A 22,678-nucleotide genomic window follows, 5' to 3' on the forward strand; every position below is an offset into this window, starting at 1 on the left:
TTATAATTTTATCTTGTTCAACTTGTCTTTCTTTTCCCTTCCCGATAATCCTAATTTAACCAAGTCTCTAACCCACCCTATACCGAATATCAGATTCCGAGCAGCAACCTCATGTCACATTTTCAAACTTCCTGGAAGCCGGGGACTTGTTCGATTGAGAAGAAGCAGGATGCGGCCATTGCAATTCTCGGCGAGTGCTACCATCTGTCCTCTTTGATCGATATATGTCTCGTAACTATGCATTAAAGTGTCTCAACACGTCTCTCCAAGTCCATTTTCACAAGCAATCAACAACATTAAACATCGCCTTTAAGTCATTTTGTATAACTCTATAATTATTTCGCGCTTCCATATCTCAATATTTGAACATTACGGCACTTGTTTCAAAATCTTCTCCATCTCTCCTTACAACGCATGATATCCCCCCGTATCTTCTCGCCCTAATCATTCCATCCGAACCCGTGCTTCGCATCGACCGGAATCGTATCCGCCGACCTCGTATGAACTCTCCCTCGATAATCCCTCATGCCCTACTTCTTCGTCCACCTTGTGCAATCCTCCTCCAATCGGAGCCATACCCATTCCAGGCCCCACCCCGTTCATGCCACCGGATGTATACCCCAGTCCGAACGGATCGAGCTTTGGCGTGCTCATCAAATCCCCGTATGAGGTCGTTGTGCTTTTCGTCGACGCTGGGGAGATTGGAAGACGACCGTTATGGACGAGGGAGTTTCTTGGACTAGCGGTCGGTGTCGTCGCCGAGGGTGAAGCAGGAAGGCGTTTTGGTACCTTGGGTGTACTTGTGTTTGATTCGGGGGCGTAGATAGGGTCGTAGTCATAGTTGGAGTTGGAGGAGGAGCCGGAGGATATGGATTGGGTCGAGTGTATGGTAGACGTTGACGTTTGGCGAGGGATAAAAGGTCGCGGTGCGGAGAGAGGTGCTTTGGATCCGGTTCGATTGGCTCGAGGAGCGAGGGCGGCGGTGTAACTCTTCCGTTTGACGGGCGGCTTCCTCTCCTCCCCTCGATCATTCCTCCATCCGCTCTCGCCTTCCTTTTCTCGTATCTCTTCCATTCTCTCAACCGTTTGCCTCTCGCTATCCGTTTTCGACAGCCTTAACGGCGGCGACAGCATTGCCGATCCCGAAACACTAAACTTTCTCAATGCTTCCTCCCTACTCTCCATCTGCGCAATCTTGGTTTTCACGCTGGGCAGCATACTATGGCAGCTTGAAGGCGAGGAAGGCGTCGAAGATGGGGAGGCATGGATCGAGATTTCGTCGAATGGGATTGGGAGGGTATCGTGTTTGGCCATGGGGTCGTGGTGGTAGTGGTGGTGGTGACCGCTGACTGAAGAGAAGGGCGAGCGGGGACGAGGGAGGGAGAGGCGGGACATGACTGAATCGGTTGGAGGACGAAGGGAATGAAAAGTAAACGGTGAACCAAGACCTTGCTCCTGGTCCTGGTCCTGCCCCTGCCGCTGCTGCTGCTGCTGCATTAACCCCCACTCGAGACCGTCCTGCGGGCTTGTGGGGGAGATGAGCGGGGAGAACGACTGGTACCCACCGCCACCACTTGCAGGCGCGAGGAAATGCAATTGCTGCGCCTCTTCTTCCCCACGCGGGCTCTCCAACCATTTGCCCTCGGACGACGATGCCGAGTCTGACGCGCGTGGCGAGGCGAGCGGCGGCGGTTGGCTGTTGTGCGGCGACGCGCCGTTTGTCGTTTGGGATTTGGCAGACGTGTCTGAAGGAGCTCGTTCCATGGGTCTGGAAGAGACGAGCGGGGATTTGGTCGGGCTTGGGTTGCGGTTGCGGTTCGACTGTGGTTTCGGGGTGGGGTTGGAATTCGGTTTGGTGGGGCTTGGCTTACGGCTCGTCTTTCTCGGTGAGGGGATGGGCGATTGGGTATTTGGCGCAGGTGAGAGGGGGATCTTGACTTTGAGTGGTGAACCAGGTGTCGCAAACGAAAACGAATTCTTCTTCTGTACCACTTTTGCTCCTCCCCCTCCGCTGTTCACTTCGGCAACAGACGCCAACGAGCTCGTCGATTCTTTTTTACTCAACACCGACACCCTCCTCCCCGTCGTCGCTGTCGTTGGTGCTGTCGTTGTCGCTGACATGGATGAAGACGAGACGATCCCAGACTTTTTCACAACCCCTTCCAGCCTCTCGTTCAGAGCTTCTCTACTGACTTTTGCGCAAAGGGAGGGGACGCTGCCTGATCGGATAATCGTTTTGGTTGGTGATTTCGTAGGGGATCGCTGCGCAGCTGGAGCGGCGCTGGAGATGGAGTCGGGGGACGGGGATGGGATAGAGGTGGAAGAAGAAAAAGTGGGGAGGAGCTGGGGAGGGAGTCGGACGGAGATACGACGTTTGACAGGGTCGAGATGTGTTTCGACGTGTCGATCTTCTCTTTCCTCATCTACCTCTGTCTTTTCTTGGATCTCGCTCTCGGCTTTGGTCTCCATGATGATCTCGGGGGCTAGAGCAGGCGGGGCAGGCGGGGCAGACACGACAGGCGACGCAGGCGCAACGGACGATAATGCTCGGGAACGGGAATGTGTGGTACGCCGGGGAGTGGCTGTCGGTGTATCCCCCTTGTCTCCTTCGTCCTCGGAGTGAAGGGCGAGTTCATCTTCGTAACCCCAAGCGTGGGATTCGTCGTCTCTGTCGGGCTCGTCGGGCTCGTCCTGTTCGTCGTCCGCTTTGAGCTCGTGGGAAGGGTGGGGGATGACTCGTTCTATTTCGCGTCTCTCTTCGTCCAGCAGTTCCAGCTCTTGTCCCTGCCCATAGTCTTGCTGGTGCTGGTGTGGGTGCTCGGGGTCAACGTTTTGATCCATCTCGGTGTTCTGGTCGGTGTAAGGCTGGTAGGGTTGGTGAGACGGAGGGTGTGCATCAACCGAATCGAAATCCCACCCTTCTTCCTCCATCTCCAAAAGCTCTTCGATACCCCTCTCCACGTCCGGCATGTCCCTCTCGGGCGCAGTGTCCATCCTTGGCAAGTAGGCAGACGGTTCCGGCATGGGCGTCCGCTCGACGTCGACGTCTGTTTCGTACGTCCCCTCCATCGTCCCCTCCTGGGTTTGGGCACCCCCCCGGGCATCCGCATCCCATCCCTGAGCAAAAGACATTTTCCGCTCCTCGTCGTCCCTCTCCATCTCCGCGCGGATGATCATCAGACTCCGCTGTCTGCCCTTTGCGCGATTTTGTGCGCGGGAGATGGTGTCCTGGTTCTCGTCGTCAATGTCGAGCTGCGGGTCGTCTTCCGGGTAAGCGTAGGTTTCCGGGCGGGGGGAGAAGCCGGAGAAGGCAGAGAGGTGTGGGGAGCTTGATTGGGCTTGGGCGTGGGCCTGGGCGCGGGAGTAGGCGGGGATGGTAAAGAGGTTGGGCAAGGAAGTGGCAGAGGCGGCATTGGAGGGCGAGGTGTATGTGCTGGTCGCGCTCTCGCATTGGGAGTGGGATTCAAAGGCGGGAAGAGGTGGAGGCGGCTGGACGAGCGGTTGAGATGGGTCGGGATGGAGGGTTGTACTGCTTGCTCGTGCGGCTGGGATAGGTGTCTCCTGGGTGTGCTGTCGATGGAGGTGAGCCTGGGGACAATGAAAGAATTGTGGATACGCACCCGACTTTTTCCCTCTTCTTCATGCGGCGCCGGCACCGGTGTACCCCGGACTGCAGCCCACTCTGCCATCGGGACACCCCTGGTCGCTCCGCCAGGCATGGGCGGAGGATCAATCGACAAGAAGCTGATGAGCGTCACCGGGAGATCGACGTAGATGGAGTTGTTGAGCGTGACGCGGAGTGTGTAGGAGACGTCGACGAGTTTGGTCCGGCGGATGGATAGCAATCCGGTCTAGATGGCGGGTCAGTTGCATATGGGAAGAGAAACAATCAGCGTACAGGAACTTGGATACTCATATCCCAATGGCCGCTTTCGCCCGGCTCGACACCGGTCCACCACCCTTTGCCGGTGACCCGTCCTGCGCCATGGGTCGTGAAGTCGCCCTCGACCGCTTCTTCAGCCACTTTTTTCCTGTGCGTCTCTACTGGCTGGTCCGTCGCAGACTTGGGGCCAAAGGTGCGGACGTCTTGGAGGAGTGCGAGGCTGAGGTTTTTGATCTGCGCTGCGTCAGTTGCGCCGTCACGGAGAGGACATACCTTGCGGAGACTGCCGTTGCGTATGCCGACCTGGCACCACAGCCGCTGGCCGCTGACCCAGGTGGCCCTGCCGAGCGCGACGTGCAGCGCGACGCGGCCCCTGTCGCCCTTGAGACTCCACCCGAGGGCGTCCTCGGCACACGCCTGGAGGGGCTCGGCGGCGGGGGCGAGGACGCGGGCGGGGTCGAGGGCGGGGAGGAGGACGATGGGGCGGTAGAAGTGGGCGATGGAGCGCTTGCCGGTGGGGGGGACGTGCGTCTTGAGGGAGGCGACGAGGACATAGCGCACGGTGGGGCCCCCGCGGCGGGGGGGGGTGAATGTGCCCTTGGCGCCGGCGGCCGGGGGGAGGGGGAAGCGGAAGGGGATGCTGTGTGTGCCCGGGGCGGCGAGGCAGAAGCCGTCGGCGTCGGCGGGGGACGCCGCGAGGGGGGAGGGGGGGCCGAGCGCGAGGGCGTGCGCGTGGTGGTAGAACATGTGCCGGGCGGAGGACAGCTCTGCGGTCGTCAGATCGGGACACCCGGGCGCACTCACCTTCAAACCCCACCACGCGCACCTTGCCGCCGCCCACGCGGAGCCCGCCGCCCCCCACGCACCCGCACCTCCACCCGCCCCCGCACGTCCCCCCCCTCCACCACACACTCCCGCTCCACCACCACGTCCACCTCCACCCGCGCACGCCCCTTCTTGCTCGCCTCCAGCCGCACCCCGCCCCCGGCCCCCGCCGCCGCCAGCCGGTCCCGCGACAGCCGCCGCGACCGCGCACCGCCCAGCAGGATCCCCAGCTCCGCCGACGACCGCGGCGTGCCGCACGACGGGTCCAGCAGCGTGCCCTGTCGCGCGAGCAGCTCCGCCCCGTCAGACAGCGACCGCCCCCGCCGCTTCGCGGTCCCCACGCGCACACCGTCCAGTGTGCTTTCGCTCCATGGCCGCGACCGCAGCTCGTCGTCTTGGGAGTCGTCCCCCGCCGGGCGTGCGGTGGTGTACGTCGGGTCAAAGAACGCGGGCACAGAGTAGAGGTGCATAGGCTGCGACGCCGAGCGCGGCAGGTCCGTCGCTTGGAACGTTTCAGGCTGCCCTGTCCGTCGAGGCGGGTAAGGAAATGCGTACGCCGCGGGTGGTGCAAACACGGGTGCAGGGGCATGCACAGAAGGGTGCTGGTGGTGATAGCTTGGGAGTCTGCGTATTAAATTAAAAACAGCACCTCTTGATGGAAGATGAATTACCTACCGCTGTTCTCGATATCCATCTTTGCCTGATAACGGCGAACGGACAATCTCTTCGTCTTCTCTCTCTCCATCTCCACCCTCTAGCTGCATATACTTGCCCCCTTCTTTAGCCGCCCCGCGACGGCGCAAGACTTCGCTGCTCTTCACCCTGCCCACCTTGCTTGACGATGTGTGGTGCGTGGAAGCGGAAAAGGAGGTGGAGATGACGGATGCGGAAGAAGGTGCGCGCGAGGGCGCGGCGTGGGCGTCGGCGTCGGTGTCGGCGGTCGGGCTTGGTACGAGACGCTGGCGGTCATCGTCTTTGTCACCCCCATTCTCCTCGCCATGCGCCTCGTCCCTGTACATCTCCTCCACCTCGACGCGCAGTCCATGCGTCCCGCCCTCGCGTGGAGAAGATCGGGGACCGAGAGGTTTCGAGGTACGTAGACTCTTTACCGTTCCCGTGCTGTATGTTAGAGGCGAAGATGGAATAGAAGAGATGGATGCGGTGGGCGAGTGCGAGTGGGTGGGCCGCAGGGCAAAGCTGTCATTCGTCTTGACTCTTAATCGCGTGCCTGCTATCCCTCCACTACTCGCTGCCGTCGCCGTCGCGGCTACCTTTATCGGCGATCCTTGACCATCAGCGTGAGCGCGGGTCTGACCCCCGGGTTCGAGAGGAGGAGAACTGGTAGTGGATATCCGCAGGGGAGACGGAGGGTGAGCACAGTTGGGCAGTGTTATGCCCAAGCCTTGCGATGGGTTCGGAGACAGCGGCATTTCGGTGTAATTGAAACTGTCGGGGTAGTATTATAAAAAAGAGTAATCAATAGAGTGTATAGATGGTAGGTAAAAGCAATGCATTTGGAAAACGAGGATTTTGTCACACCCAGGTTGATCTCAATCCCCACACCCGGTGCATTTTATATAAACAATCCACGACCAAAGTATTATTTCACAAAAACCGGAGTACCATTTTTACCCTGAGGTCGAGGTCAAAAACAAAAGACGCGACGCAGTTCGCAACAAGTAAATTGGAATGAAAAGACAAAAATCAGTCGGGCTGCGGGAGTTTAAAGTTTAGTTTTAAGGGTTGCTTGATTTTAATGCCGGAGCTGTTTTGCGCTTTTTGCGCTTTTTGCGCTTTTTGGGCCAGAATGGTCTCCGGCTGGGCTAGAGTTGGCCATGTGGCTGTCGCGTGGGAAAAGAGTCCCGAGATAAGTGATTTGTCGGGTCAAAAACGTCGGGAGACAACGTAGGCGGGCGATTCGGTAAATTGACAGACGACCGACGACCCACGTCCGATATCCACATGATCCACCTTTCATCACAAGAGTCCCCGTTATTATCGGACAGTTCTTGCGTCATAAAATCGGTGCAAGTGGATAGCGATACCGGTGGATCATCCTTGACAAGAGCGATCGGCAATGGTTCAACTTGAGGTCAAGGTTTATGCGCCTTTAACTCTCAATTGACTAAAGACTTGATACTCTCCTCACACAATTCCCTACTCTAGCTCAAGGGCAACTTTGTAGAACCAGAGAACCGACGGACAAACGTGGAAAGGTTGACTTTCTACCATCGATCGTTTAACTCTTCGCTGTATACTTTCCAAGTCGTCTTCAAGCCGTTTTTATAGAAAAGGTTGGGTGATTTTGGAGAAAACAGGATAGGGTACGAAAAGTTGAGTAAGAAGAAAACAGGATAGGGTACGAAAAGTTGGAAAGATAAGACTCACTTGCGATACCCAGCTTGATATTGCCGTGGTACATGCAAAGTTATCCGTTATCCGTGCTATGAAAATGACAAAAGTATCGTCCTAACCCCTCCCCTCTTCTTCAAACGCCTGAGCCTGCTAAAACCTAACCCTCATCTAACTTTCATCCCTTTCCTTTTCCATCAACCACCGCCTCTCGCACACCTCTCCAGTACTTCAAACCTCTCCCCTCATCTAACTAGGTCTCGCCACCTCTTCCCTTTCCAGCTCATTGACCCACTTTTCAATAGCCTCACTATCGAAACCGTCCGTGCTCCTTCCGGGTCTGTTGACGCTCGTGACTAATTGAGGCATGGAAAGAACGAGTTGTTGGCGCATTTTAACGGCAAAATCGGCAGGCTGATTTTGGAAAGACAGATATAACACGTCAATTGGCGTAACAGGCGAAAGCAAAAGAAATGAAAAACGTACATCTTCCGCCCCCATAGCCTTCCCGACCGCCCACATTCCAAGACCTGTAAAGCCTACCACTAGCGTCGTCGCAAACATCAACGCTTTCGCACCAAGTAATGCCCCTTCCATCTTATCCCCTCCCCCTTCTCCCTCCCCCTCCGAGGCAGTATTGGACGATAAAGGCATGAGCGATGAACCGTACAATGCTTTTTCTTCTCGAGCGTTGAATAACCGGCTTTTGATTGTTTCTGCAGACTCTTCTGCCTGGACGACCGGATCAAGAGTAGATTTGGATCCTTCCCCAAGATGCTTGATGTCTTCTTCAGAAATGGGGATTTCTGCTGATATACTGGCGCTCGAGTAGGCTGGGATGGCGGACTTGAGGGCGGATGGAGGTGGGACAGGCGGCGAGCTATCTCGGACTTGGCGCGGAGGGATAGATGAAGAAGCGAATGGGGATAATGAAGGAGAAGGGAAACGGCGAGAGGCCAAGTGTTCGAGATTTCGGTGCGACATGAATTGAGGGCCGTTCATCGTTTTTGCCGCTTGCCGGACAAAAGGTATCACCATAGCTGTCATCCCTATCGTCAGCGCAAACTATTCGTCAGAGCAACATATCAGTATTTGCCTTTCGTATAACATCAACAGTCCATGACGAAAGGAACCTACAGCAGAACCGGCGACGTAGAATGCGACTTTGGGGATCTTGCGTCGTTTTTCGGGTGCAGAGTCCGAAGGGAGCGAGTTGGGCTCGCCAAGAAGGACTGAAGCCATGGTCGTGTTTGAAGCGATTGAGGGACAAATTAAAAAGTGTGAGTCGTTGGGGAATTTGAAGCAAGAAAGTGGAAATGGCAAAGGAAAATGTCGAAAATAGCCGGGAGGATAGGGGTTAATAGACTGAGACTGAGAAATTGATCAGGCTATTAACGATGATGTGACCATTTTGATAGAGAGCTACTTTATTTATCATTAAGATTTGGTCCCGCTTTCTTACCACAGACGGCTGATTCCCAACTATCATTCTGATGTCAAAATTGCACGCAATAGACCTTTTACTCTCATACAAAGCGATCATGTTGAACTGTGGTAACTTTGGAAAAAAGTACATGAATAAAACGTTTGGTAGAGCAGTACAAATTTGCAGGATAACGGCAGACTACAGTAATTATTTAGCCTCGGCATTGTGTAAAGATACCGTGTCTTAATAACTCTACATCTACCGCCGGTCTCATACACCCCGTCAGACTGTCAGATAAAAGAAAGACTTACAGAGTAGAAAAGAATATCTCCTTTACCGCTGAACGCCATAAACGAACTCTAAAACTCCAACTTGTGTACATTTGAATCCTTCATCAGCTCTAAATTACCAACCATCAAAACGCATTTATTTCCCTCAGTTGCAGCATTCATAGCCCTTGCATTACTCCGTTATTGATTACGAGACACCTCAATGCCTTTCATATCCCCAATCCTTAGTCATATGTCGTTTTGATTAAGAGGTCGTACTTGAGAGATTAGTCCGTCTTCCTTCCCTTTTTTCCGGCTCCTCTTGGCTTGCCGAACAGCTATAAGATCTGTCCATTTGCTGAGCTTATCAGGTGCGAGGCCGTAATAAGAGATTAAGCTGGAGCTATAGGGTGGCGTAGAAGATAAACATCAGCTCAATTCCCATGAAATGAAAGCGATAATAGAAGCGGCATTAATGACGATCGAAGACCCTCGAATCAAGAAGGACAGACAGAAAAGGAAGGGGAGTCAAGGTAGTGTACGTACCCACAGACCACCGACATAACATTCATTCCCAAGCCATCCCAAGCTCTCCCGATTTCTCCATCTTTTCCACCTCTCATGAATGCTGTCATCTTACCCCGTTTTGAGGTAGGGAGCGTAAGCCAGATAGCGAGACGCTGTTCTTCATAGCGATCGTGCAGGGCGAAGAGAGTGCGTAATGGGCACCGATAGTAGGAGCCTTCGGCTTCATCATTGTCGTCTTCAGAGATAAAGGATGTGGAGGAATCAAGATCAAAGTCTTCATCGTCCGACATATTTGTGGACAAGGGGCAAGGATGTGATTGCGTTTTGGACTTGGTACCGGTTTTCAGTTGGGGAGAAGTAGCGCCAAGCCAGTCTGAAAGATTAATCGACTTTGTAAGAACAGCTATACTATCATTTTCAGTAAAAGAGGCAGCAAAATCGAAACAGTCGATAAGACTTTCCTCCGTGAGGACTTCCCATTCGATAAAACTGCTAGGGGTATCGGATGACGAGAATGTGGAGGTGACAGCACAAAAGGGAACAATGTTGGTACTGGTGTCGGACATGTCGCGCATATTGTCAATACTTTTGCTCCTGCTCTTCTCTCTGCTTTTACTCCTATTCCTAGCCTCAGATTCCACCTTCTCTTCCGCGGCTCCCTGACTCTCCTCTCCACTCATTCTTCGCGCAGCTCTAGCTTTCACCTCACTCATCCTCTTATTCGTCATACTCAACAATAGGTCACATCTGAGCAACATGACTTCCATCCTCACTCTCAAAGGTCGATGCTCATTCTCTTGTTTCATATGTTTCTCTTTCGCTTTTGCCACCTTGCCCACAAGTGACGTCGAATTAAGAGAGTCGATCTCGCCAATATTTGAGAGCCCCTCATTGATAGTTTGTAGATATTCGAGCAGGCAGGTGACTTCAGTATCTGTCAAATCTCTCGAAAGCTGGTGAGCAGCATTGGGCAATTTGGAGTGAGCAAGAGGGCGGAAGGGGTTTGTCTCGAGAGACGTGATGATATGCCGGCAATGTTCGAGAATAGGAGAAAGGAATGATTGATGGTAAGGTGGAATGGACGGGAGTATGGAACCCAGAATATGTGTGTCGTGTCTGGTAGCCAACGAGGTTTCAAGCAATGAACGAACGGCGAAGAAGCTACCAATCGATTGCTTCAAAGCAATGTGTAAATCATGTGAGCGTATTCTGCCTTTATCTCCATCTGATTCCCATAGAATCCTCGCTATCACATTTCCAGCAGCGGCATAACCCTTCACAAGTTCATCAAGCCGTCCTTGCACCTCTTTGTCTCCCATATCCAGTTGTCTAACGCGAACAGCATCTCTAAGTTGGGTTGTGTATGTCTGGAGACCAATCAGAGCTTTTATTGTAGGTTGTTGTTCGGGATGTAGGGTATTGGAAGCCATTGTCAGGAGAGGTTCGAGCATGGCAGACGAGGGGAGGGATGGTCTCCATCGGAAAAGAGAGATGTTGAATATCGAAAACGGATGACGAGAGCTTGCTAAAAGTATATCAGTCTCCTTCACGACTTGCTACCAACACACGGACAAAAGGACCACGGACAATACGTATTAAAAAGCCCTTCAAACGTCAGTATGGACTCTGGCCACTCGTAACTAAGTTTTTGCGCTGTCGAAGTTGATGCCATATCTATTCAATCGCAGTTTAAAGTCCGAGAAACAAGAGTGGAAGGATATATCCAGGCGAAAAGACGATGATACTTTTACAACATCAACAACATTTTGTCTTTTGTGGCAAAGCCGCCGGTGGCAAGAGGCCCATGCGTGAGCTAGAGTCGTGTCAACCAGGATTACCCGCGGGAAAAAAAGGCAGGAGTTGGGTGCGAACATTCACCCATCGATACGCCTCGGCCACGCTTTGGGACAGTAACATTGTTGGAAATGGCCTCTAAACACTTGGTCTCTTTGAGTTAACATGGCGTATGGTGGAACGTATGGTATACATGAATGTATGGACGGATGATTGCAAAAGTTGTTTTTTTGAAGGGGTGAAGACGGCCGGTGACGACCGGTTGACCAGCCGGTTAAAAGTAAAAGACGCATCATCGAGTGGTGATGTCATCCTGCACATTCCAGTCAAGGTTACGAAGTTGTGATCATTGCACCAATCAGAATTACGGTTTTTCATTCAAAATCAAATATGTTTTTTCTCGACATTTTAAATTAATTACTTCAAATTTACACTTACCGGCAGTTTACTAATTTGTCTAGCATGTTTTTAAAGGCATACATGAATTATGGCACAGGATCTAAGATAAAGAATGCCAGAGCATCAGTGAGCAACCGAGTTATCCACCATTTCGCCTGCCAAGTCATCTTAACAACCACTGTGAGCAAGGGGGTTGATTATTATATATGCAATGAAAAAAGACATGATGTATGTGGAAATGAATCACGTACAAGAGTAAGAATAGGCTGGCAGGATCTAAATTTTATATAGTAGCAGAGGGTCTCGGTCCAGTGGGACTGTTCGGCGAATTTTTTCTCGTACCCTGAGGCCATCCGGAGTCGTCATTCTGTGACTGGCGGTGTGGCCTTGGGGACTTTTCGTCGGCAACTTTTGGCGGCTCATGTGTCCGAAGCCCCAGACAGGCCATCCGGAGCCCTTCCGGTGCAGCCAGGTATTTCTCCGGGACCCCGCGATCGGTATCTTTTCTGTCGTCTGCAATCTTCTTTCCGTCTTCTTCAGCAAATCGGAATCCTTTTCTCTTTGATTACCTTCACTGGCATGCCGCGGCAGGAGGCAACAGATTAATGTCATAATTATAAATAGTAAGGGGTTGTCTTGCAATCCTTTTTTCACCGTCCAACGACAACGCTTCTTTTTAGTGACATTCATAACTCATTCGTTATCTGGTACACTTTCATTATCATACTTTCGAGAGATCATATTTTCGAGAGATCTGATAGTTTAGTCTGGCTTGGATTTACCACTCCCAATGAGTAAAATTACTGTCGCACCGAGCAGGGAGGAAGTCCCCAGTCTCTCTGCTCTGGGTATCAAGGCGCACCCGGATGCTCTGACTCTTGCATACGATGACAACGCCCTGGCAGGCTCTTATGGCGGTAATGGTAAGTCAATAATCTATTTGAGGTTCTGACTTGGTTAACATGCTTGCCGCAGGTCTCAAGGATCTTTTTGCCAGCAGGATGGTTTTACTGGCCGCCAGCGCTGCATGCATTGGTGGACTCTTATTTGGATTTGATCAGGGTATCCTGTCCATCTGTTTGACCATGCCCCAGTTCCAAGATCAGTTCCCAGAGACAAATGCAGAGGTAAACCCACAAGCGAGTCTCAACAAGGGGTAAGTGGAACCTTCCGTGGTAGGAGGTTTGCATCTGACTGTATTCTACAGTATCATGACAGCATTACTTGAGCTGGGTGCCTTTTTGGGAGCTTTCATGTCGGGATATGTTTCGGACCGGTATTCGCGAAAGGGATCTCTAGGTACGTCATACATTCGGACCTTCTTCGAGGATTGTATTGTCCTGAAATTACCACTGACTCCTTCGCGTCCTGTAGCTTTTGGTATGGTCTGGTTCATTATTGGATCGTGAGTTGCGCAACGGCGTCGAGTAATTGTGGCTGAGCTCAAAGCACCGCAGTGTCCTGCAAAGCGCTTCCTATTCGTTTGCTCAGCTTGTTGTTGGGCGTTTCATTGGAGGTATCGGTATTGGTGTGCTTTCTTCAACTGCTCCCACCTATATCAGCGAGATTGCTCCCCCCAACATCCGAGGTGCCCTGCTCGTCCTCGAACAATTTTCCATCGTTCTTGGCATTGTGGTCATGTATTACATTGTGAGTTTGGCAATCGACAGTTCCACGAAGCATATGGTTTGACAAAAGCCTAGACATATGGATCTCGATACTTGTCCGGAGGTGGTTCGTTCCGACTGCCTTTTGCACTTCAGATGTTTCCTTGTGAGTTTATTTTCGTAATGATAGGCAGTTAATGAGGTGACTGACTCTGACCTTTCCAGGTATTATCCTTGGAGGGTTCCTGTACCAACTTCCTTACTCCCCTAGATGGCTGGCTCTCCGTGGTCGTGATCAAGAATGTCTGGCGAGCTTGTGTCGTCTCCGTCAGTTGCCTGATACCGACCCTAGGGTTCAAGCCGAATGGATCACCATCAGAGCAGAGGCCATTCGTAACCGTGAGGTGCTCGTTAAGGCGCATCCAACTATGACCGACAAGTCGACCAAATCGGAATTCAAGCTCGAGCTCGCGAGTTGGGTCGACATGTTCAGAGTCGGAAGTATACGACAGACGATGATCGGTATTCTACTCATGTTCTTCCAGCAGTTTGTGGGCATCAACGCTGTAAGTAACCTTCTTTTTGAAAAGTCACACGACTGATTGATTGTACCCCAGCTTGTCTACTATGCTCCGACACTGTTCGAACAGCTAGGACTTGATTACGAGCTTCAACTTACCCTCGCGGGTGCCTTGAATATCGCACAGCTTGTCGCTGTCGTCGCTGCCTTTTTCCTTCTTGACAAATTTGGCCGCAAAGTTTTCCTTATCGTCGGTGCCATCGGTCTTACAGTTTCTCATTCCGTTGTAGCGGCCATGATCGGTAAGTAGCAACTAACTACCCCTGAGTTCACTTGTTTTGGCTAATGTCTCTCGACCTTCATAGGAACCTATGGTGACAACTGGCCGGCTCACAAGGGTCCTGCTTGGGTGGGTGTTGGATTCATCTTCGGTGTCATGATCTTCTACGGTATCGGTTGGGGTCCCGTCCCTTGGGCCATGCGTAGGTTTATTTCCCACTTCCATAGGTCTTTTTGCTCACAAATGACCAATAGCTGCTGAAATTCACGCCTCCAGTCGCCGTGCCAAGGGTGTCGCTATAACAACCTGCTCCAATTGGCTGAACAATTTTATCATCGTCAGTCACTTACCCTCTGCCTGGGAATCTGTCACTGTATGTTAACAAGATGGGCATTGATAGGGCTTAATCACTCCTCCCCTCATTTCGGGCACCAAAGGATACGGGGCATTCATATTCTTTGCCATCTGGTCTCTCTTGGCTTGCCTTTGGTCCGTCTTCTTCGTACCTGAAACCAAGTCAGTATTTTATTGTCCCGAAATATTTGATATCCCACTGAGAATCAACTTCTTACGCGTCATAGAGGTCGTACCCTTGAGCAGATGGACGCCGTGTTCAAATCTCGAACTGCAATTGAGGATGCCCAAGCAAGGGATGACATCCTGCAAATTGTCTGCAAAGAGGCTCTCAACTCAATTAACAACCCCAGACAGGTTCCTAAGATGGAGATCGAGATGTTGGAAAACGTGGACGAGAAGAAGAGTGGTACGCCAAGTACCATAAGCCAGGTGTAAAATAGGATTTGGAGTTTGATAAGGGGGGATGACCTCAGAAAAGGCGATCTAAACCCGGAGGATCGTCACCAAACCTTCCCGCGTTTGTCCATCGGTGTCCTGTTCTCCGTTAAGTTGGCCCTGGAATTGGATGAAGGACTTCAAAATTAATGGGAAGTTATGTAAGGAGAGAATAAGTAACGGTTAAATGAGATAGAGAGTAGATGAAAAATAGATGGCATGATAATTCTACAGCCTATGTACTCGGTCTTCCCTCCGTCCGTTCTGCGGATTCGTTCTACGACTATTGCTAATCAACCGTCTCATCGTATACAGGGTTATGTACAGGATAGAAATTCGCAAAGTCGTACGCCTAAACCAGCACATAACAGCACATCTTGGCCATCCCCAGTCTCCGAATGCCCCATGTGCCCTATACATTCCTCCCCAGCCCTCTTCAGAGCATTTCACCAAATCGACCCTTTCTTCGTGAATTGCCGACAGCCGCTATCCAGTTCCCTTCCACCCACTCATTAACAATCGGAATTTTCCTTTCCTCCCCGGGCCAACAAGACATCCATCTCCTCGCGGGTCACCAGCTTCACCCGCACCCCCAGCATTGCGAGCCTGCTCCGGTAGGCTTCTAACGTGAGTTCGCCTGTCTCGGAGTCGATAGCGTCGAAATCGGTATCAACAGGATCACATTCGTGGGACCTTGGATGAAGAGCGGCGGGAAGATGATCAGAGACAGGGAGTTTCTCACGAGAGCCAAAGGATGTATAGGAAAAAGAGTCGCAGTCCGATGATATAGAAGAGGGATTCATAGAGGGAGTGGTATCTACAGTAAATTTGTAAGCGTAACTCCATGCTGCAGATCACAAGGTGCTCACGGCTATTGGATATGAGGGAGGCGATGATGGACGATTTCACGTCGGACACATCCACAACAGTGGATAGCTCCTCCAGACCCCTCAAGAACTCTTGTGGTTTCATAGGTCTTCGAGCGTGGGCAGCCTCAGTGCGATGAGCAGAGGCTCCATTGCCTTCATGTACTCTGTCATGACCAGAGCCTCTGCCGCACAAGCCATCACTCTCAGGACCGTTGCGGCGATTAACCTTCCGAGACAGCTTCTCGTCTCCCGGTATATCTTCCACACCTTCCTTTTTCCCTTCATCATCCAAATCCGCCAAAGTGCGTTTGTTCGCCTTGGTCGGATGAAGGCTGCGGCGTATATGCGGGAGCGGAAGGCCATTGAGGAAACATTGTTTTGAAAGTGACGCGGCACGATTGAGGAACAAGAAAATGGTCGCGTCGAGGTGATACCTTGCCTCTTTGTTCAAAATGGCGTTGGCACGGTCGCTGATCAGACAATTGGGAGGCGACGACCAAAAGTCCTGCAGCCCTGCCAGTTCCTCAATGGAGTAACTATCCCGCAGATATCCAAAATGTCGTCCGGTTTTCCCCAAAAACTCGCTATCCGCCTCCAGGGCAATTACGGGGATGTCTGAATCCGAGTGCTGATAGAGATACACAATTCTGTAGAAGTATTCATTGATTATAGAAAGACCGAAGATGCAGCCCGAGATGGCGTAACCCAAGATGACATACCACATAGTTTGAAACACGCCTTCCTGACGGAGGTAGTTAAGGGCTTTCTCGTCGCTCTGTCTTTTGGCCTCGCCTGTAAGGAGAGTCGCTAATTCCATCCACTTCACTTCGATGACTGCGTAAAGCATCCGTTTCCGGAACGATGGAGAGCTAGGATCGTTGACATTGCCGATGAGGGAGGCGTCCGGAGTAATGGCACCGCCGTTTTTTGAATTGGATGTGTATTGTGATTGAGAGGGCTAGGTTGGACACATAAGCGTGCGTCACCTTCTGAACAAGCCATGACTCACGACTCCCAAAACTTTCCCCGTCTGCCGTCTGTACACATCCACCAGATCTAGCTTCGCCCATTCTTCGTCCTTTCCGCTGTAGAAGACCGTTTTCAAATTTGCTTTATGTCTGAACGTTGTAGCGATCAGCTTGGGGTTCTCCTGGATGAAGCGGTCAAGATAGCGACGAACATGTCCGTCGTCGAACATTTGCTCATCAACGATTCCCCCGTCTCTGTACTCATCGGCCCAATCTTGATTGAGATAGTCAACTTGGCATGCCTCATCGTAGGAGCGGATAGTAAGGTATTCGGAGACCTCATAAGGTTCGTTGAGGTCGAAGGGGATGAGAGAAAGAGGATATGGTCGGTCTCTGTTTTTAGGGTGGCCGCCGTATGCAATGGGATCGTCACGAGGGGATTTTGGAAGTTCGGGAAGTGCCTGATATGACGCGGGTGAGAGTGAGGAGTCGGAAATAGCTTCGCTTGCTTTGGGAGAGGCCATTAGGGAAGTGGAGGTGGAGTAAGGGCCAGCATAGCAGGGAATTGCATGGATAGTGGAGACGATGAGTACTGGCAAAGGTAGAGGGAAAGGGAAGAATGGCAATGGGATTTATCGGCGGGAAGCGCTCTAGATGAGAATAATAATACTCTAGTGGCGGCGACGGCTTTTTTTTGCGTGTTTGGCGGGTTTCGATTATCTTCCGAGGAACACGGGCCGACAAACCTATTTTCCGCGGCATCGCTTGTTCGATCTGATAGGCGACGTTTCGTGTTTCTTATCTTTACTTCTTATCATCCCAGATCACATATTCATACAACAACAGCGACCGCGGCCAGTTTCTACACCGATAGCATGTCCTTGAATTATAATCTTCAACAATCCGCAAAGACGGGATGGATGCGCATGAGAAAGCCACAGTGTAAGTCTAGTTCGCTTCGATGACGACGGCTTTGGCTTATACAATGATCCAGTAGGTCCCATTCACACTTTTTGCCCCCTGGCTGTTGGCCTAAATGCGTAGATATATAATCTGCAAGATCTCATGCATGGAATGCGGCCATAGATGCATCCATGGTTCCTTGTATGTGCATAGGGTACCATCGACATGCTCATATTCGTGACGACACCTGCCGATGCGTTATCAGTCTTGTTTATTATTCACTTCTTATGCTTCGCCGCCTGTCGCTTGATCTTCTCCACAATCATCGTGAGGAAAATATAGATATATAATAAAGCGGTCGGTGCATGTTTGTTGAGGATCCTGGCTGTAAGTGATTTTGGACTTTGCGCATCCGACAACTACCCTGCTGATGTTACGAAACAATCCAGCTTCCCATTACTCTCTTCTTCGACATTTACCACGATTTCTTTTGGGGTGCCAACACCCGGGCGGAGGAAAAGTGTAGGAAAAAGCGCGGGATTATGCGTGGGGCCTTGGATGTAAGGACTTCCAACTTGCGTCCTTTTCCACCATCCGCTGACGCTGAACAGTCAGCTTGCCTTCGCACCCGTTCGCCTCCGCTCGCTCATATTATCTCATTTTCCCCATATTGGCCCTCAGGAGGACTTGAAATAACGGTGTTGTACCAGACGCTGGTGGAACATACTGATGAAGCAGGAACGGAAAAGAAGCAAGGAAGTGAGCTCGGAAGGACCGTAGCTCAGTCAGCCAGTGTGCCATTGAGGAAACAGCAATGTACGCCTACATTTCAAGAAGGCCCGAACTAGCAAACAAGTTGCAGGACTACACATGGGGTCTAGGATGTAAGTGCTTTCGATCTAAACGCTTTAAACGCTTTTCTCGCATCTGCTGATGTTGTATACACGCCTGCTCGCTTTGTTTTGCGTAACACTTCTTTTGGGATTCTACCCCCATGCCCGGTTCCAATTCTTCCCATTAGATGATTCGTTCTTCAGTGAGGCTGCCCAGAATGATATGTTGGATTGAGAATGACTTTCTTTCGAGGTGTCAGTGTTTTGTGAGTTGCGGTCGACCTTCACTCCTCTCTGTCTCTCCTATTGCGGCTAATTCCTCCCCAAATAGACTATAGTACCCCCTTTCCCTACCGTTAATACTTTCCCATTTCCTTAGGCTGGGTAAGGAATAGTATAGTTATTACATTGCTGACATGTCGGCACATATAATTGTCCGAACACGTTCCGCTTCCATTCGAGTACCCTTCCATTCCATCTATGTATCGATTTTATTGCTATTCTATTATATATTCACTCGCCATTCGCCCGTTCCCAAGCTGACCTCCCCCCCCCCCCCGGCGGAAGGCGAGTGAATACTCGTAAATTGTATAATAAAAGATAGACGATGTATATGGTATTGATGGGAAGACGAAAGAGAAAGAGAAGAGAACTAGAACTTGGGGGAAGAGAACGAGAGTAATAACGAAAATGAGAATGAGAAACGAGTCCTAGAAACCAGAACCAGAAGCTAGGACACAAGTTGAAAATGAGAAACAAAGTCTCGAAACCGAGATAAGAGACCGAGGGAAGAAACCGGAACAGCATTGTTCATCCATGACAGCCTCATTGACATCCTCGTGGGTCTCCATGATCTCATTGGTGTTTCGGAATTTGATGAATCGTCCTCAATAGCATGAGGAAGAGGGGGGCTAACAGACTAAGCAAAAAGCAAATGAGTCAACGTTCAAGAGGGGTAGAGAAAAGAGCATAAACCTACCGTGCTTGACCAAGTCTCGTCGTGGGAGATGTGAATTAAGGGGAAAATCAATTATATGAATATCTACTTGTGTTGATCGTCGTTTTTTCTGGCTTCCATTCCCTTTTGTGTCGGCCTAGGGACCTATGATATCAAGTCTTTACAACACCATACAGGTGTACTATCATCGCAAGAAGGTTCACGCTCAGTTTTGCAGTGTTGTTTTGGGTTACGACGGAAAGAAATGATCCCCCATAGCAACAATAGCGGCGACCAGCCCCCAAAATCCAATGAAGCAGCATACGATGATTATGGAAATCTTTACTTGTCTGGCGCGATCTAAGTCATCGAACCAAAATAAGGTGGTCAGATAAGGACGTTCCAGACGTTCGAGGGCAAAATTGGCGAAACTGCCGAACTCACTAGCATCTTTGTCCTTCTGCGTCGGCTCCACAATCACGCCCAGCTTCTCAGGGGGATCTGACACGAAGGTGAACCAGATATCCTCGGTTACAACTGGCCAATTTCTAGGGTGAGCCGATGCAGTCGAGCTCAAGCGGAAGGAAATGTGGTCGGCTGGATATTCTGCCAGTTCAGGGATATAACGACATATGTTTTGGATGGTTTTCTGAGGGCAGGCGAGATGAAGGGTTGATGCTTTAGTCCTCATGCGGTTCACACGGAGCAAATTGGCTCTTCGAATGGAACCCAAACTCACCTCCTTCGTCTTCCCTACCAAGCCTACATACTCCTTAGGATCGTCAAATCCAAACCGAGGGGGGGCATACTGAACGTTGTGGAGCAAGATCAGCAACACAAACTGTCGCGCTATGGCAGTAGACTCACTACAAAGATCACCCTCGACACGAAGTCGCTAGGGCCCGGAGGGTAGGTCGGCGCCTGGTCCTCGACATCCACGTCAAACGACTCTGTGTCCTTGTTTAATAGTTTCTGGTACTCAGGTGGTTCCGACATGGCGTGGTTGGGGTATCAAAGGGTTGTAAAGAGTGAGCAATTTGGAATTTGGTTGGTGAGGTGCGTGTATCGGAGGATGTGGGCTCCACACACTCAGAAATCGAAGGAGTCCTCCCGGCCCCGTCCCGATCAGCAGGCGCGCTGATTACGAGTGCTATTCGTCGCTTGCCTATTACAGGCTGCAAAGGGGCGGCAAGCGCGGCAAGGCGCGCGAATGCCATCTGATTCCTTCTTGTTTGGTTCATGCGGCGGAAGCAGCATGCGATACTCTGATTCCTCGTCTGAGATCCCATCGTTTCATACCTCACTACGAATTCAGAGCACCAAAGGATTCTCCTCAAATTCTTTTAATTTCCACATACTTCTATCTCTATTTACCCCTCAAGTCACATCACAATCCTGATAAAATATCTGGCCAACAAGCTCCCAGCGTCTTTCCGGACTGTATATCCGTGTATGTCGAGAGGAAATCTTATACTGTACATGACTTTGCTGACATGGTACGGTGGCGATAGGCTAGTGTATCTACTCATCTTCATTGTTTTTCCCCTGTTCCGAAGCTACCATCATGGCTCCTTCAGGCTTCTTGAGCTCCTTCCGGTGAGTAGGCGTCCCAGTTACCATCACCTCGCGATGCTAAATGGGGCACGAACAACTGCTCACATCTTTCCCATAGTCGGTCTTATTAGCCTTGCTCAAGAGATGCACCCATTCAGACTTAGTCTATAGGTGAAGGGTTGGGTATTGTGAGTCTATTAGACGAAAGATTAAGTCGGGATGTCTGTCTGACATCGCATCGGTGTAGCCTGTGAAAGGTTTGGCCCGCTGCCGATGTCCCTTTTATCTTACTGCTGGCAAGATTATGCGGTACCAGGCATGGCTTGACCGCTTCAGCGACCCTTCGGTCATTTGCCACACACTGCCACCGCAGTCCCCTCAGTCTCCTCGCCCATCCACAGCGACTCTAGCTACTAACTAGCCCTTTGCCTGGCATCATCTCCCGGCCCCCCTATCTCGTCTACGCACGCTTCCTGTTCTATTGAGGATCAATTGTTTAAGGAGGCCATCTGCGACAAAAGTCATTCAATAACGGCCAGCAGGAGAACGGAGATGGAGCTGAAAAGGGTTCGAGTCCCAAGGCGGAGCCCATTATCGGTGGTTTGATTTAGGATGGGGCCTCCGACCTACCATTGTGGATGATGTGAACAGTGACCAAGATAGCCGCCTCATGGGACTTCTGGCCTGATGGCCAACGAAGATCCCCGGGTGTTTACTCCCACCCTACTCCGGTTGACACGAAAGCCGGTATTGTCTTGACTTTGGGCTCTCCTCAAACAGCCCGCTGGAAATGATGCCTCCTTTTCTACAACGTTCTTGCCACATTCATCGCCATGCTTACAGCGTTCACTGGTTTAGCCCAGCGTTTCGGTGACATGACATGGGCTATTGTCGAAGTCAACAACAAGCTAGCTATAATACCGAAGATCGGCAGGCAATGAGGGCGTCTGTTCTGGAAGTGGCAGATTTTTCTGAACCTCAGCGCCAAGATACTCGAGCTGCTCGATCGCCCTATCGTGACATCTGCCTCCGAGCTGCAGAAGAATGTCAAATCAATCTACAAATCCCTCGATATCAAGCCAATCCTCGCTGATAACCCGAAGTGTCCTACCAAAGACTGCCAAGCTACTCTCTTCCAAACCACCAATAGCGAGGAGGGCTTGCCGATCTACCAGACAAGTGCCATGAGTGTAATACCCCTCTCAAAGAGGCGGGGAAGGTTCTGGTGCAGTTCTTCCCGAGACAATTTCTGCAGTCAGTGCAAGGACATCTATGTAATGTCAAAGGGGTAGAATGTCTAGTTGAGCAACAGCAGGTATTGCGAGCGCAGCAAGATGGGCGGGATTGACACCTGGGTCACCCAGGTTACATGCGTGATGCACGTGCTGTGAAGGTCTGCCGACATCAGCTGGAGGGTGAATGCTATCACGACGATGGTCTTCAGCGAGAGAGAGGCTGTCTTGTCCTCACCATTAACGTATCCATTGATTACGCCGATCCATCGCGGTCTCGCAACCGCTCTCCCTGGTCAATGGGCCCTATCCTCTGCAGTTGGCTGATCTTCCCAACCAATGTCGTTTTCGATTGTCATTCATGATGATAATGGGAATAACTCCAGCTCCCAGCGAGCCGCCAGGCTGCCTTCTTCATCGACTCTTATTGGCATTGGGGGTCGATCTTCTAAGTGGAGAGTGTGACGGGCTTTGGATTAAAACGCCTGGGCACCCTACCGGTGAGTGGTTTCGTCAGTTGTAGAAATCCTTTCGCTAACAGTGTGCGGCATAGGACGCAAGGTCTATGTCAGAACTGGAACCATCTGCTGTGGTCGTCCAGCTGCGGTTGCCATCACTGGTGTCAGCCACTTTTCAGGAAGGAGGACGAGAGGAAGACATGCATGCTCCAAGTACAGCTGTAGACAAACGACCGAGGACACGAAACT

General features: G+C 51.2%; 7 protein-coding genes and 1 pseudogene across 8 annotated transcripts; 2 read left to right on the forward strand and 6 right to left on the reverse strand.

The window, feature by feature from the left end:
• Window positions 1–261: 261 nt before the first annotated feature.
• Window positions 262–4,242, reverse strand: CNH00090 (hypothetical protein). The gene is made up of 4 exons (XM_572203.2): window positions 4,157–4,242; window positions 3,899–4,117; window positions 3,621–3,851; window positions 262–3,570 (listed from the first exon to the last, which is right to left on the reverse strand). The coding sequence occupies exons 2-4, from the start codon at window positions 3,914–3,916 to the stop codon at window positions 445–447; spliced, it is 3,375 nt and encodes a 1,124-aa protein (XP_572203.2). The 5' UTR covers window positions 3,917–4,117; window positions 4,157–4,242; the 3' UTR covers window positions 262–444.
• Window positions 4,243–4,689: 447 nt separating this feature from the next.
• On the reverse strand, window positions 4,690–6,188 carry CNH00085 (hypothetical protein; the record flags this gene model as incomplete). The annotated part of the gene is made up of 2 exons (XM_024658719.1): window positions 5,384–6,188; window positions 4,690–5,332 (listed from the first exon to the last, which is right to left on the reverse strand). Exons 1-2 carry the CDS (start codon window positions 6,136–6,138, stop codon window positions 4,690–4,692), a joined length of 1,398 nt encoding a protein of 465 aa, XP_024514632.1. The 5' UTR covers window positions 6,139–6,188.
• Window positions 6,189–8,441, reverse strand: CNH00080 (hypothetical protein). The gene is made up of 3 exons (XM_024657615.1): window positions 8,198–8,441; window positions 7,547–8,125; window positions 6,189–7,474 (listed from the first exon to the last, which is right to left on the reverse strand). Exons 1-3 carry the CDS (start codon window positions 8,300–8,302, stop codon window positions 7,310–7,312), a joined length of 849 nt encoding a protein of 282 aa, XP_024513297.1. The 5' UTR covers window positions 8,303–8,441; the 3' UTR covers window positions 6,189–7,309.
• A 192-nt stretch (window positions 8,442–8,633) lies between these two features.
• CNH00075 (hypothetical protein) lies at window positions 8,634–11,005 on the reverse strand. The gene is made up of 3 exons (XM_024658720.1): window positions 10,871–11,005; window positions 9,302–10,808; window positions 8,634–9,158 (listed from the first exon to the last, which is right to left on the reverse strand). Exons 1-3 carry the CDS (start codon window positions 10,953–10,955, stop codon window positions 9,005–9,007), a joined length of 1,746 nt encoding a protein of 581 aa, XP_024514633.1. The 5' UTR covers window positions 10,956–11,005; the 3' UTR covers window positions 8,634–9,004.
• Window positions 11,006–12,154: 1,149 nt separating this feature from the next.
• CNH00070 (monosaccharide transporter, putative) lies at window positions 12,155–14,881 on the forward strand. Its single transcript, XM_572201.1, has 12 exons — window positions 12,155–12,399; window positions 12,452–12,632; window positions 12,684–12,775; window positions 12,851–12,881; window positions 12,934–13,126; window positions 13,180–13,249; window positions 13,309–13,649; window positions 13,701–13,905; window positions 13,969–14,085; window positions 14,138–14,220; window positions 14,284–14,399; window positions 14,465–14,881. Exons 1-12 carry the CDS (start codon window positions 12,267–12,269, stop codon window positions 14,673–14,675), a joined length of 1,773 nt encoding a protein of 590 aa, XP_572201.1. The 5' UTR covers window positions 12,155–12,266; the 3' UTR covers window positions 14,676–14,881.
• Window positions 14,882–14,901: 20 nt separating this feature from the next.
• Window positions 14,902–17,130, reverse strand: CNH00060 (hypothetical protein). Of its 2 annotated transcripts, XM_572200.1 has the most exons (4): window positions 16,725–17,130; window positions 16,554–16,662; window positions 15,545–16,502; window positions 14,902–15,492 (listed from the first exon to the last, which is right to left on the reverse strand). In XM_572200.1, exons 1-4 carry the CDS (start codon window positions 16,853–16,855, stop codon window positions 15,188–15,190), a joined length of 1,503 nt encoding a protein of 500 aa, XP_572200.1. In that variant the 5' UTR covers window positions 16,856–17,130; the 3' UTR covers window positions 14,902–15,187. The 2 variants fall into 2 exon arrangements, with proteins under 2 accessions (XP_572200.1, XP_572199.1); XM_572199.1 differs by having other exon boundaries at window positions 16,554–17,119.
• Window positions 17,131–17,357: 227 nt separating this feature from the next.
• On the forward strand, window positions 17,358–18,764 carry CNH00050 (annotated as a pseudogene).
• A 56-nt stretch (window positions 18,765–18,820) lies between these two features.
• CNH00040 (hypothetical protein) lies at window positions 18,821–20,246 on the reverse strand. The gene is made up of 5 exons (XM_024657614.1): window positions 20,053–20,246; window positions 19,925–19,993; window positions 19,630–19,834; window positions 19,228–19,545; window positions 18,821–19,167 (listed from the first exon to the last, which is right to left on the reverse strand). Exons 1-4 carry the CDS (start codon window positions 20,179–20,181, stop codon window positions 19,436–19,438), a joined length of 513 nt encoding a protein of 170 aa, XP_024513296.1. The 5' UTR covers window positions 20,182–20,246; the 3' UTR covers window positions 18,821–19,167; window positions 19,228–19,435.
• Between the last annotated feature and the right edge of the window lie 2,432 nt (window positions 20,247–22,678).

This window comes from Cryptococcus neoformans (assembly GCF_000091045.1).
Source record: "Cryptococcus neoformans var. neoformans JEC21 chromosome 8 sequence".
Classification (NCBI taxonomy): Eukaryota; Fungi; Basidiomycota; class Tremellomycetes; order Tremellales; family Cryptococcaceae; genus Cryptococcus; species Cryptococcus deneoformans.